This window comes from Danio rerio, chromosome 21 (assembly GCF_052040795.2).
Source record: "Danio rerio strain M-AB ecotype USA chromosome 21, GRCz13ab, whole genome shotgun sequence".
In the NCBI taxonomy this organism is placed as follows: Eukaryota; Metazoa; Chordata; class Actinopteri; order Cypriniformes; family Danionidae; genus Danio; species Danio rerio.
The window spans coordinates 7750001-7763467 of NC_141041.1; the positions used below are offsets into that span (position 1 = coordinate 7750001).

At 29.9% G+C, this 13467-nt stretch overlaps 1 protein-coding gene across 3 annotated transcripts in view; it reads left to right on the plus strand.

Annotated features, from left to right (window-relative positions):
* Positions 1–13467, plus strand: part of col5a1 (procollagen, type V, alpha 1) — a 219573-nt gene that overhangs the window by 132059 nt on the left and 74047 nt on the right. For all 3 annotated transcript variants that reach the window (XR_015519911.1, XM_087300581.1, XM_087300582.1), the window contains exons 13-24: positions 3071–3163; positions 3352–3408; positions 4291–4344; positions 6807–6860; positions 6939–6992; positions 7162–7215; positions 8656–8709; positions 8789–8833; positions 11036–11089; positions 11250–11294; positions 11920–11973; positions 12060–12104. Coding sequence is in view for 2 of the 3 variants with exons in the window: in XM_087300581.1 (XP_087156707.1) it covers positions 3071–3163; positions 3352–3408; positions 4291–4344; positions 6807–6860; positions 6939–6992; positions 7162–7215; positions 8656–8709; positions 8789–8833; positions 11036–11089; positions 11250–11294; positions 11920–11973; positions 12060–12104 (663 nt within the window). In the remaining variant the exon portion in view is untranslated. The remainder of the gene's footprint in view (positions 1–3070; positions 3164–3351; positions 3409–4290; positions 4345–6806; positions 6861–6938; positions 6993–7161; positions 7216–8655; positions 8710–8788; positions 8834–11035; positions 11090–11249; positions 11295–11919; positions 11974–12059; positions 12105–13467) is intronic.

Consider the following 13467-nt stretch of genomic DNA (forward strand, 5'->3'; position numbering starts at 1 on the left):
CACTTTCACACATTGAGGTACACACATATATAAACAGAGTTAAAGCTCCATTGCTCTGTACTGAGATCAGTTCTATCCTGCAGATGAGAGGTTTGGTAATGTCCGTTAAGCTGTGGATTTGTTTTCAGAGCAGTTTCCTGATCATTGTCTCAGAAATACTCTGATCCTCCATCAATAACACTAATTCCTCAGCTTCTCCACATTTTTTCTTTTCCGACTCTTTACTCCAATATCAGCTTTTTAGATATTTATACTCCTGAGTGTGTTTTGAGCATTCATTTCAAGTCTGTGAGTCTTTAAATGGAGATTACTGGATAGCTTCCATCTCAAATCCAGATGTTCTGGAAGTGCATGGTAAAACTGAGTGTTTACAGTCAGCATGTGATTTTAACGGAGCTTCAGGCTGCACATCACCTCTTCTCATATGGAGTTAGATTTCCAACACAACTTTGTGTGCAAAAAATCATGTTTTCAGTGCTGAGAATGCCTTTTTGCTTGCATGTTTACAGTCATGGATGCAAAGGATCATGTTTTGAGCCTGTAAAAGGGCTTGTTGCACGCATGTTAACAATTCTGCATGCAGAAGATCATGTTTTGTGCACTCTAAATGGCTTGTTGCTTACGTGTCAACCATTCTATGTGCAAAAGATCATGTTTTAAGCAGGCAGTACACCTTGTTGCAAGGGCATTAACAATTCTGCATGCAAGAAATCAAGTTTTTAGCACTCTAAATGTCTTGTTGCATGGGTATTAACAATTCTGCATGCAAAAGATCGTGTTTTGAGCACTCTTAATGGCTTGTTGCATGTGTGTTAACAGTCTATGTGCAAAAGATCATGTTTTGAGCATGCAATATTCCTTGTTGCATGGGAATTAACAATTCTGCATGCAAAAGATCATGTTTTGAGCACTCTAAATGGCTTGTTGCATGCGTGTTAACAATTGTGTGTGCTAAGAAATCATGTTTTGAGCACTCTAAATGCCTTGATGCATGGGCATTAACAATTTTGCATACAAAAGATCATGTTCTGAGTGCTAAAAATGGCTTTTTGCATGCGTGTTAACAATTCTATGTGCCAAAGGTCATGTTTTGAGTGCGCAATATGCCTTGTTGCTTGTGCATTAACAATTCTGCATGCAATAGATCATGTTTTGAGCAACCTAAATGGCTTGTTTCATGCGTGTTAACAATTCTATGTGCCAAAGACCAAGTTTTGTGCTCTCTAAATGCCTTGTTGCATGTGTATTAACAATTCTGCAAGCAAAAGATCATGTTTTGTGCACTCTAATTAGCTTGTTGCATGCATGTTAACAATTCTGCATACAAAACATCATGTTTTGTGCACGTTAGATGGCTTGTTGCATGTGTGCTAACAATTCTGCATGCAAAAATCATGTTTTGTGCACTCTTAAATGGCTTGTTGCATGCATGTTAACAATTCTGCGTGCCAAAGACCAATTGTTTTTGCACTCTAAATGGTTTGTTGCATGCGTGTTAACAATTCTGCATGCAAAATATCATGTTTTGTGCACTCTAAATGGCTTGTTGCATGTGTTAACAATTCTACATGCAAGATCATGTTTTAAGTGTGCACAATGGCTTGTTGCATGCTCAAAACATGATCTTTTGTGTGCAGAAGTGTTAACGCACGTGTAACAAGGCATCGTGCTTTGTCAAAAAGCCCTCATAATCAATACTGAATAAATCCAGCATTAAATGTAATGGTAGGGTTTAGCCACCAGATGGCACTGCCGGATACTTTTAGCTTTGCACTGAGACTGATAATGCTGGTCTGATTTCAGCTGTAGGTTTATTCAGAACCTAATTCATTGTGTTCTGTGCACAGTGTAGATGTATTGTGTTGATGATCTACCATCCCCTAATCGATCAATCTAAACAGGAAAAACTGTATAACATAATCCAATGCCTTTAAACTCGCCCTTGATTTCCAGTGGCATTTTTACTTCACTTCAATTTTGCAATTGCATGCATTTAACTTCATGGGTTTGTATAAAAATTGTATTTATTATTTATATAAATTATTTATTTATTTATTAATTAATTAATTAATTAATTTATTTGTTTGTTTGTTTAAATAAAAATAAATTTTGCAATTAGAATCTATGAATAGATAGAACATTTAAAAAAAAACATTTATCTTTTTTCTCACATTTATTTTTTTAATGTTAATTTATAATGAGCACTTAAGAGCTTTTTTTAAATACATTTTAAATATTTGCATAAATTATAAATGATGATTTTTTAAATTTGAGTTATTTATTTTACATATTTTTTTTCTGATTTTACATTTTATATTTTTACATTTTCTGTATTTAATTGTATTTCAACGTTTAAATTTTTTAAATAAACAGAGCAGTTTAGATTTTTATTTAATTAAATTTTCTATTTTTTGCTATAACTTGATGTCACTCATTTAATTTAATATGCAGCTTAAATGCAACATTTATCATTCACCGTATGCATTTTATTAACACTTTAGAATTACTATATTTTATTTTAACATTAATTGAGAGTTTGTAAATAGGTGCCCTGTTTAGAGCTTATTTATTTATTGATTGATTGATTGATTGATTGATTGATTGATTGATTGATTGATTGATTGATTTATTTATTTATTTATTTATTTATTTATTTATTTATTTATTTATTTTTAGCATTGTTCTTTCACAAACAATTTTTTAAAAGACAGTTTACAGCAAAATGTGCATTAGTAAGCCAGCATTCCGTTGTAAACATGTATCTTTTATTTGCATGCTTAAAGGGATAGTTCACCCCAAAATAAAACTATTCATTTTCAGATTTGGGTGAATTATTCTGTAAACTGCTCTGTAAATCTTTCTGTTAATGACAAGCTATACATATTTCATTTTTTTCTTTCAACTGATTTGATCCGAACATATCGCAAACATTCTAAAATAGTGCTTTTTCATTTTCCAAATAGGTTTTATTCTAACAACGCAGCACACTGTTGACTCATATAAGCGTGTTTGGCTGAATGTTTTGAGTGTTTTAATGTTTAACTGTGATATTTTTGCTGTGTGTGTGCAGTTCCGCATGAGCACAGGAGGAGACGGAGGACAGAAAGGTCCTGCTGTTTCTGCTCAAGAGGCTCAGATGCAAGCTATCATGCAGCAGGCCAGGGTAAAACACACTCACACACACACACACACACACACACACACACACACACACACACACACACACACACACACACACACACACACACACACACACACACACACACACACACACACACACACACACACACACACAAACATACTTATAAGCATCTGAATGCAAACTAATAGCTCTGTTTTATTTTTGCATAGCTGGCCATGAGGGGACCAACTGGACCGATGGGTTTGACAGGCCGTCCTGGTCCTCTGGTATGTCCATTTCATATCTGTCCCAATTTATATTTACATTTAGGCATTTAGCTGACAATTTTGTCCAAACTGTACAGTTAAGGAGGCATTCAGCAAGAATAGGCAATACACACAACAAGTACTAATTATACAAAGGATCTGTTAGTGCTCAGAGAATTAAGTAAGGGGGAGTGTTTTTCAGAGAGAGGAGTGTTTCTACATGTGGTCTACATGCCGCTCACCTGTGTGAAGCACACTTCATAAATTCACAGTGTTTTTTTGTGCTGATTCTACGAAAGTGTCCGTTAAATTGTCAGAGAGATGAAAGAGTGTTTTCTACGGGTGGTTTGTCAGGCCCACTTACCTCTGTGAGGCACACTCAATTTAAGGTTGTCTGTGTATGATGATAATGATATAATAACTTTATTTCAAGCTTTATGTTTTATGATGTGCAATAGTCTACTAGGTGCAATATTTGTACGTTTTTTTTTTTTAGGTGTTAAATATTTTTAGTGCAATATCATTGTTTTTTTAAATGAGTGTTGTATCACTTTATTACTTTAAATATTTTATGTGCAATTGTTTTACGTGTAATATTATTGGTTTTGGTTAATATTATTTTCATTACTTGATATATGACTTAATAGTATTAGTTACCACTGATTCTTTTAAGTGTAATATCTTATATAATAGTTTGTGTATTTATGTATTGTGGCTGTTTCCTTCTATAGATTGGTTGGATTTATGTGACTTATTTCACTTATCTAATTTATTTATTCTGTCTTGTGTTTTTGTGTTTCTGTGTTTGTGTGTTATGGCAGTCATTACGTAAGCAATTTCCTGCGGGAGCAATAAAGTTTTCTAAGTCTAAGTCTAAGTCTAAGCTTGTTTTGATCTTTCCAGGGTCCTCCTGGTGTGTCTGGATTGAAAGGAGAGTCTGGAGAATCAGGACCTCAGGTAGACCTCACTCATTACTAGTCACACATGAATTAATATGGAATATTATTGAATAATAGGCAAATGTTTATATGATTTATTTAGTATACAGTTTGTAAAGTAATACTTTCTGTCATTTTGTCAATGTATGAAATACGGGGGGCTATCTTTGCTGGACATTATTTGTATGGAACTTCATGGAGCTCAGTCAAAAACTGTTAACTCCTAGATTATAGCTTTTAATATTGTCAAATCTTTTGTTTCAACCTTCCAATGTCCAGCTTGTCTGTTTATATGTACTTTATGTATCTCGTGATGTAATAGTTAATTATTTGTACTTACCTTTCTTCTACTCTCTATTTGGCTTAACATTATTCTCTTTTTTTCTTTTTTAACACATCAATCTTTTTACTTCTGTTATTATAGAACAAGTCTACCTGGGTGGGGGTTGGGGATTCTGTTTTTTTTTTACCATTTAGTCATATGCTGTATGCTCTCTATATTAAACTAAAACTGAAATAATAAAAACAATTGTTTACAAAAAAATATATGAAATAAGGTTCTAATTGGATTTGAATTGTAAACCTTTAATAAAAGTTACGCTTTCAGTTACTCTCAAAATCATTCTGCATAAATTATTTATTTATTTATTTTTTCAGTCATTTATTACTTTATCCATTTATTCATTTATTTATTTATTATTATTATTATTATTATTATTATTATTATTATTATTATGTATATATTTATGGGCGAAGCAGTGGCGCAGTAGGTAGTGCTGTTCCCTTACAGCAAGAAGGTCGCTGGTTCGAACCTCGGCTCAGTTGGTGTTTCTGTGTGGAGTTTGCATGTTCTCCCTGTCTTCGCGTGGGTTTCCTCCGGGTGCTCCGGTTTCCCCCACAGTCCAAAGAAATGCGGTACAGGCAGGGGCGCAACTACACATTTACTGAGGGGTATGCGGGTTCAAATTTTGTGTGATCCCTCTTATTTTATATTAATTAATTAATAATAAATTAAGACAAATTCTCAGATTAATCTTATAACTTTTGACATTATGTATGATTTGACAGTTTATTTTGATAAAAATAAAAACAAATCTAAACAGTTACATCTACATGACCACTTTCGGCTGTGGGACTGCATGTTATTGTGTTAAATGATTTTGAATTAAACAATAACAATATTATATCCGTTTAAAATGCAAAATAATGTTTTTTAACAAAACATATTTATTTATTTTTATTATTTGAAACTTTTAATAAGGATAATTTTAAAAATAGTTTTGGCACAACGGCGCCCCCCCATGTGTGGCGCCCCTATGCGCCGCATATACTGCATACCCTCTTGTTGCGCCACTGGGTACAGGTGAATTGGGTAGGCTAAATTGTCCGTAGGGTATGAGTGTGTGTGTGAATGTTTGTATGAATGTTTCCCAGGGACGGGTTGCGGCTGGAAGGGCATCCGCTGCGTAAAAACTTGCTGGATAAATTGGCGGTTCATTCCGCTGTGGCGACCCCAGACTAATAAAGGGACTAAGCCTACAAGAAAATGAATGATTGAATGAATGTATATATTTTTAGACAAATTTATATGCAGAAATAGAAACAGATAAAAAAATGTCTACAGATTTTGTCTAGCCCTGCTCATTACTCCTAACCAGGGCTTAATTTGTGCCGGACAAGTGGGATCCAGGTCTGGCACCTCTGAAATCTGATCTGGCACCTCATATTTACCCCCCCCCCCCCCCCCAACTCCCCTCATGTTTACTTCTATAAATATATGATGAAAACTTTTCAATATTTGAACTTTTCACCAAGATGTGACAAAACCTGGACGACATCAGTATTGTTAGATACTAACAGTGACTGCATCCACATTCAACTTGACATACATAGAGACGAGACTAAAATGTCGTAAAAATATATAAAAATAACCAACATTATTTGTTATAATTGGTCGCATTGCGCTGTTTATCAACATAATTTAAAAAAAAAAACTTTTATTTTTGATGCGCTTAACCTCAATTATTTTTATGTTTAAATAATGTACCAAAACAAAACTATACAAAACAAAAATATCTAGAGATATTTAAATGTTAATATAATTCCTATAATATACAGTGCATATATATTTTATATCTAAATATAAATAAAACATTCATAACAAAAATTAAACAGATAAAACATTGTAATTAATCGTTGCCCAGTGCTATTTTTATTTAATAATCCTATCGCTGCAGCTATTAAACTATCCCTATCTTTTTTTACAAAACTATTTAATCACTTTTGTATCATAAACATCATTAAAACCTCATTAAACCTAAATTTGCTGCAATATAAAGATGTTTCCAGTCACTACCCTTTTATTTTCATTTTACCACTACCCACAACTACCCTTGGCTCATTTGTCATTTAAGGGGAGAGGCTTATTGATAATGTAGGTCGATTACACAAAATTTACAGACCTGTTTTTGTGTGTTTTAGGGTCCTCGTGGTCCAATGGGATCTGCAGGCCCTACCGGAAAGCCTGGTAGAAGGGTAGGTTTGCATTTCGCTGAAATCCCCCAGGCCGGTGTGATTGTTATTATATGGTAATGATGTTTTGTGCGTTTTTAGGGTCGACCCGGCTCAGATGGAGCCAGAGGAATGCCTGGACAGACAGGACCCAAGGTAAACCTAGAGAGATTTACAATAAACAGACTGCTTTTAGCATGACACACAATGATGAATGTGCACAGTAAGATGAAAGAAAGGAAACAGATGGATTATAATTGGGAATAATTGTCTCTAAAAATGTAACTGTCCTGTAATTAGGAACTGTTTTGTGTGTGTCTCACAGGGAGATCGAGGATTTGATGGTCTCGCTGGTTTGCCCGGTGAAAAGGGACACAGGGTAAACATGGTTTTTATTTTTCATTTTTTAATTAAATTTTTTTCTTTTTTATTTATTTATTTTATTTTAATTATTTTTTATTTTTATTTTTTATTTAATTTTAATTCATACAATAAAAATTATTTATGACTATTTTATGCAGGGTAAACATGATTATTTTATTTTTATTTATTTATTTTTTCCAAATATATTTTATTTTATTTGCGCATATAGTTGGCATTGTAAAATGGCATTTGGATCAGAGTTATTTTATTTTCAAATACATTAATTTAATTTAGTTTTAAATTAAATTAAATTAAATTAAAATGTATTTTATTTTAGAAATTAATACAATGAAAAATATATTATAATTATTTTATTTTATACAGGGTAAAAATTATTATTTTATTTATTTATCTTTTAAATATATTATGTTTTATTTGCACATGTAGTCGACATTGTAACAGCATTTGGATCAGTGTTACTTAATTTTCAAATACATTAATTTTTATATTATTATAACATATACATATGTTTAGGACTTTTATTTTATTTTATAAATAAATTTTATTTGAATATATAATAAAAAATATAAAATAGTTTACATTTTTTTGTATAACATGTCAATATTGAGTTTTTAAAAAAGGTTTTATAATAATTCAAACCCTTAAAAAGTTTTCGTTTTAATATATTTTATTTTACTTCAACATTCCTAAATAAATAGGACATTTTAGAACAAATAATTGAATTGAATTGAATTGAATTGAATTGAATTTAATTTAATTTAATTTAATTTAATTTAATTTAATTTAATTTAATTTAATTTAATTTAATTTCTGGAATTTAATTTCTGGAATTCAATTTAAGATGTTTAAATTTTTCTCCAATCTTCTAATTAATGTCCAGATTTAATAACAAGTTGATCCATATAGTGCATGTTTCAAAATAGAATTTAGATCGGTTACAATTTATTTTCAAATACATTTAAAAAATTTATAGATTAGCTATTTGTTATTAATATTATTTATTCAAATTATATGTAATCATAGTTAGGACCCTTAAGAGTAAATTTATTTTATTTTCAGATAAATGTTATTTTATTTTGATAAATAATAAGTATTATAAAATAGGTTGTAATTTAATATTTTTTATTTTATTTTATTTGAACATTCCTAAATTTAATAGGACACTTTAGAGCAAGTAATTTAATTAAATTAAATTAAATTAAATTAAATTAAATTTAATTTAATTTAATTTAATTTAATTTAATTTAATTTAATTTAATTTAATTTAATTTAATTTAATTTAATATTATAAAATGCGTATTTTTGATGTTCTCAAATCCTTAATGTTAATATCCAGATTGCATATATGCAGTCTTTAATTAATTCATAATATAGTCATGTAAGTAGCAAGTTATTCACTAAACGTGTATTAATGATTGTGTGTGTGTATTTGTAGGGTGAGACGGGTCCTCAGGGTCCACCGGGGCCTTCAGGAGAAGATGGAGAAAGAGTAATGACACTTCCCTCTTCATCTGTTATCTTACTTTATCTAATTGGTCATAATAATGACATAATTTCCTGTGTTCCAGGGTGACGATGGTGAGGTCGGACCCCGAGGCCTGCCTGGTGAACCGGTAAGCTTATGTTTCCTCCAGTGTGCCAGCATGCTGTCTTTTATCTGCTAATGTAACAATGACAGATACTGTTTTGTATTTTGGATGTGTTGTGAGAGAAACGGGAGACAGGAAGTGTACAGGTTGTTCAGTTGACCACTTATTGTTAAAACAGTTTAACACTCTGTCCAGCAGGAGGAGCTCTGTATTCATCATTCAGATTATACATGCCTCAACACATAAACATTCACTATTATGTCTGATAAGCTAAAGTAGATGATTTATCAATAACATATGGCATACCTCAGATACAAATAGTATTATTATTATTGTTGTTGTTATTTTTTTTAAATGGCTGGAACACTTATTGGCTTTTTTCTTTATAAAATGGATAATCTTATTAGAACATTTATTATTTTTATTAATTATGTCCCATAAGCTATTTAAAGTAGGTGATTTTATGTTAAAATATGGTATAGCTCAAATATAAATAGTACTTATTATTATTATTATTATTATTATTATTATTATTATTATTATTATTATTATTATTAATCATATTATTATTATTATTATTATTATTATTATTATTGTTATTATTATTATTATTATTATTATTAATCATATTGTTATTATTATTATTATTATTATTATTATTATTATTATTATTATTATTATTAATATTATTATTATCATTATTTTACATTTTTAAATAGCTGGAACCCTTAATGGCCATTTCCATTTTAAATATTTTTTTTTTTGTTTTATTTATTATTTAAACATTTATTAATTTTAATAAATATTTCCGATAAGCTATTTAAAGAATGGGATTTAACATTAAAATATTCTTTACCTAAGATATAAATTGTATTTATTTATTTATTTATTTATTTATTTATTTATTTATTTTTATTTTATTTTTTTTACATTTTTAAATAGCTGGAACCCTTATTGGCTATTTCCTTTTAAATATATACATATTTGAAATTTATAATGTTATTTGAACATTAATTTTATTGATTATGTCTGATAAGCTATTTAAAGTAGGTGATTTTACATTAAAATGTTCTTTACCTAAGATATAAATTGTATTTATCATTATTAGTATTAATATTATTTTGTATTTTTAAATAGCTGGAACCATCAATGCTATTTTTTAAAATATATTTTTGTTTCATTTATAATATTTTTTGAACACTTATTAATTTTATTAATTTATTATTATTTAATAATTGTGTAATTTTAAAACTGCTTAAATACTCAGTGTCTATTTTTAAATAATTTTCTTTAATTTTAATATTTAATATTTTAATATTTATTGATATTTTAAAGCAATTATTTCATTTCATTTTCAGTTGTTTTTTTAACATATAATTGTTTATTTTGGATATAAAATAAGTGGGAGACTTCTATTTTATTTTTAAATAATTACTTTATTTTATTGTATTTAATCAACATTTATTTGACATTTTAAATTAGCTAGAACATTTTGTATTATATTATTTAAAAATAAAGTTTTATTTTTTTCAATTTTAAAATGTTTATGTTCTAATTTAAAAACAAAAATATCACTTTAAGCAAGTGCATTATTAAAAACATCTCATGACCAGTTTATTTTGCTGTTTAGTGTAATTAAAGTGAAAGATCAATAACATTTTCAATAAAACATTTTATTTATATTTAGCATTTTAAAATTAAATACTGTATAGCTCTTTATTTCAGTTGAACATTTAAAATTTGAGATTTTAATAAAAGATACTTGAAATAAGCGAAACACTTATATATTTTATTTTTAATTAGATTTTAATGTATTTAATCAACATTTATTTGATTTTTTTAATTAGGTAGAACATTTTTTTTATTTTCGTTTTTTTTTTTTTTTTAATTATTAAAAAAGCATCGCCAGTTTATTTGTTGTTTGATTTAATTAAAGTTAAATATTAATAACATCTTATAATAAACATTTATTTTATTATAATGTTTTAGCATTTAAAATGTAATACTTTATAGCTCTTTAATTAATTTAGAATACATTTTTTTAAATAAATAATACTTAAAATGAAGCACAGGAGATGAAGTGTGTTATAGATGGCATAAAAAACTGCTTTATTCATATCAAAATCATGTGACCTAGTGAATGCACCACCACCTTTTTTTATCTCAGTAAAGCCTGTGTTTATCAGCTGAACACAACTCTCCATCTCCTCATCTTCTCTTATTCAGGGTCCTCGTGGTGTTTTGGGCCCCAAAGGTCCTCAAGGGCCTCCAGGACCTCCTGTGAGTGCAAAATTTATCTTCATCTGAATCTATTTATCTCTTTCATTCATTAGAGTTATCACTAATTTAAACAACAGCCTATTAATGAATGTTTTTATTCTTAGTGTTACGTTTGCTGAATTAGTTTTTCTCAGTTTTGGTCTGGTTTTAATTGTTTTAGGGTGTGACTGGTATGGACGGACACCCAGGACCCAAAGGAAACATTGTAAGTCTGACACACATACATTTACACATGAATATGTTTATGCATGATTTATATACAATTAATGCAACATTATTAACCTTACGTAGAATTTTTGAATAATATTAATATTTCCTGTAATTGTATTTTATTCTGGAGATAATGATATTTCTTTTAGTTTGGCTGAATTAAAAACAGTTTAGGAAATTGACAAATATTTTTAAGGGCAATATTGTTCAAATTATTTATTTATTTATTTATTTATTTATTTGTTTGTTTGTTTGTTTGTTTGTTTGTTTGTTTGTTTGTTTGTTTATTTATTTATTTATTTACATATTTTTAATTTTTTTTATTTTATTTTATTTTTTTGATTGGCTACTGAACAATTAATTATTTAAATATCCCTTTAATGAATGAATTTTGCAAAATAACTTGTGAAATATTACGTATTGTCATCATGGAAAAGATAAAAGAAATTCATTTTTAGAACTTAGTTATTATAACTATTATCTTTCAAAATGTGTTGAAAGAAAAATACTCTCTCTTAAACAGCACTTGGGAAATATTTTTAAAAGAATAAAAATTTGACTTTATTTGTATATATGATCTATATTACCTATATATGATCCCTACTGTTTTCTCCCATCAGGGTCCTCAAGGTGAACCCGGTCCCCCTGGACAGCAAGGCAACCCTGGAGCTCAGGTATTCATCAGGAGACTCCCACTTACACACATAGCCCTCCCCCTTCACTCATATCATTAACCACTTCACATCTGCTTATTCCACAGGGGCTTAATGGTCCTCAGGGACCGATCGGACCTCCAGGAGAAAAGGTGAGGCTTTTTTTTTGTTCACTAAAATGTATAACCCCTGGTATTGACTTTAAACATGTGCTGGCATTTTTATAATGACTTTATCCACTGTATCTGTGTTGTTTTTAATGCCAATTACTCAAATTTGACTAATTACTTCAATCTGCAACTGAAAAGTATGGCAATTGTTAGCAATTTAACATTTAATGTCAATAAAATTAATTCTAAAATAAAAAAAAAACTCATTACAGGCCAGGGCTGTTGTATTAAGACAGATAGAATGTTTATTGTTGCCCTTGTTGTTGTGGTAATGACTAAAGACTTTATACTTTAGTTTATATTTATGCGTTGAGTGATCGGTGTGACCCACGGTGCCTGGCTTGTGCGTAGTCATGCATACTTCTGCGTGCTGTTTGTGTTGCTCTGCAATAACACTTCCAAAACACTAGCTGCCAAGTGTTTCCTCTAGGATTTTTTCCAGTTGTGGCAGCAGGCCTTCTATTTACACAGATCTACCAACTACCTGTGGCGTTATTTCAATGAGAAATGTCGTGAGCGCAGTATTAGAAGTCGAGATCAGATTTAGATAATAGCCTACAAGCATGCGGATCTCTTTACTTGCGCGCCGATTTCCTCTGCTTGTGCACAAAACTTCTTGCACACCCCTCAAATGTAAGCCGCTTTAAGAGCGTGCAGATCTTCTTGTGCACTCTTAAACAAACGCTGCTGAAGTGCGATCTGGTGCGTTTATGTAACAAGGATGTCTCCAGCATTTATTAGATTTGCTAGGAATATTATTGAATGTCTCCAATAGACCTACAGAGCTATATTAATGCGTACTGAAGTAAAGTGAAATGGTTATATGTCGTGTTTGCTGGCGTCACGCATCACGTACCCGTCAGTCAGTCAGTCAGCATGTCACCTTAAAGGCTTAAGCAAATGACGTACAGCACTACTACGGTTACAGAAAAGTTTGCGCTGTTATAATTCACTTACCTATTATTACATTTTGGTGCGATTATTACTCGCTATTAAAAAAAATAAAAATTTAAATGAGAAGCTGTAATGTAGCCATGGCGGGATGAATTTTGGCGTGGCATCCCACCATGGAAGAATGACTAGCGAAAACCATGCTGCCATTGAGGTTTTTTATATTCCTCTGTGTCAAGTTTCTTTGTGGGTGTTTTAATTTTTATGAACACAACAAGTAGCTAAAACTCGCTCATTCAGAATAATGAAATTATTCATTATAGAATAATAATGAAATGCACATAAAAATAATGTTTAATTTTATTTTGTATAAACACCTTGCCAAAAAATCAAATCAAATAAAAAAAAATCTAATATTTCAGAATATCTAACCTAAAATAATGGAACATATCCA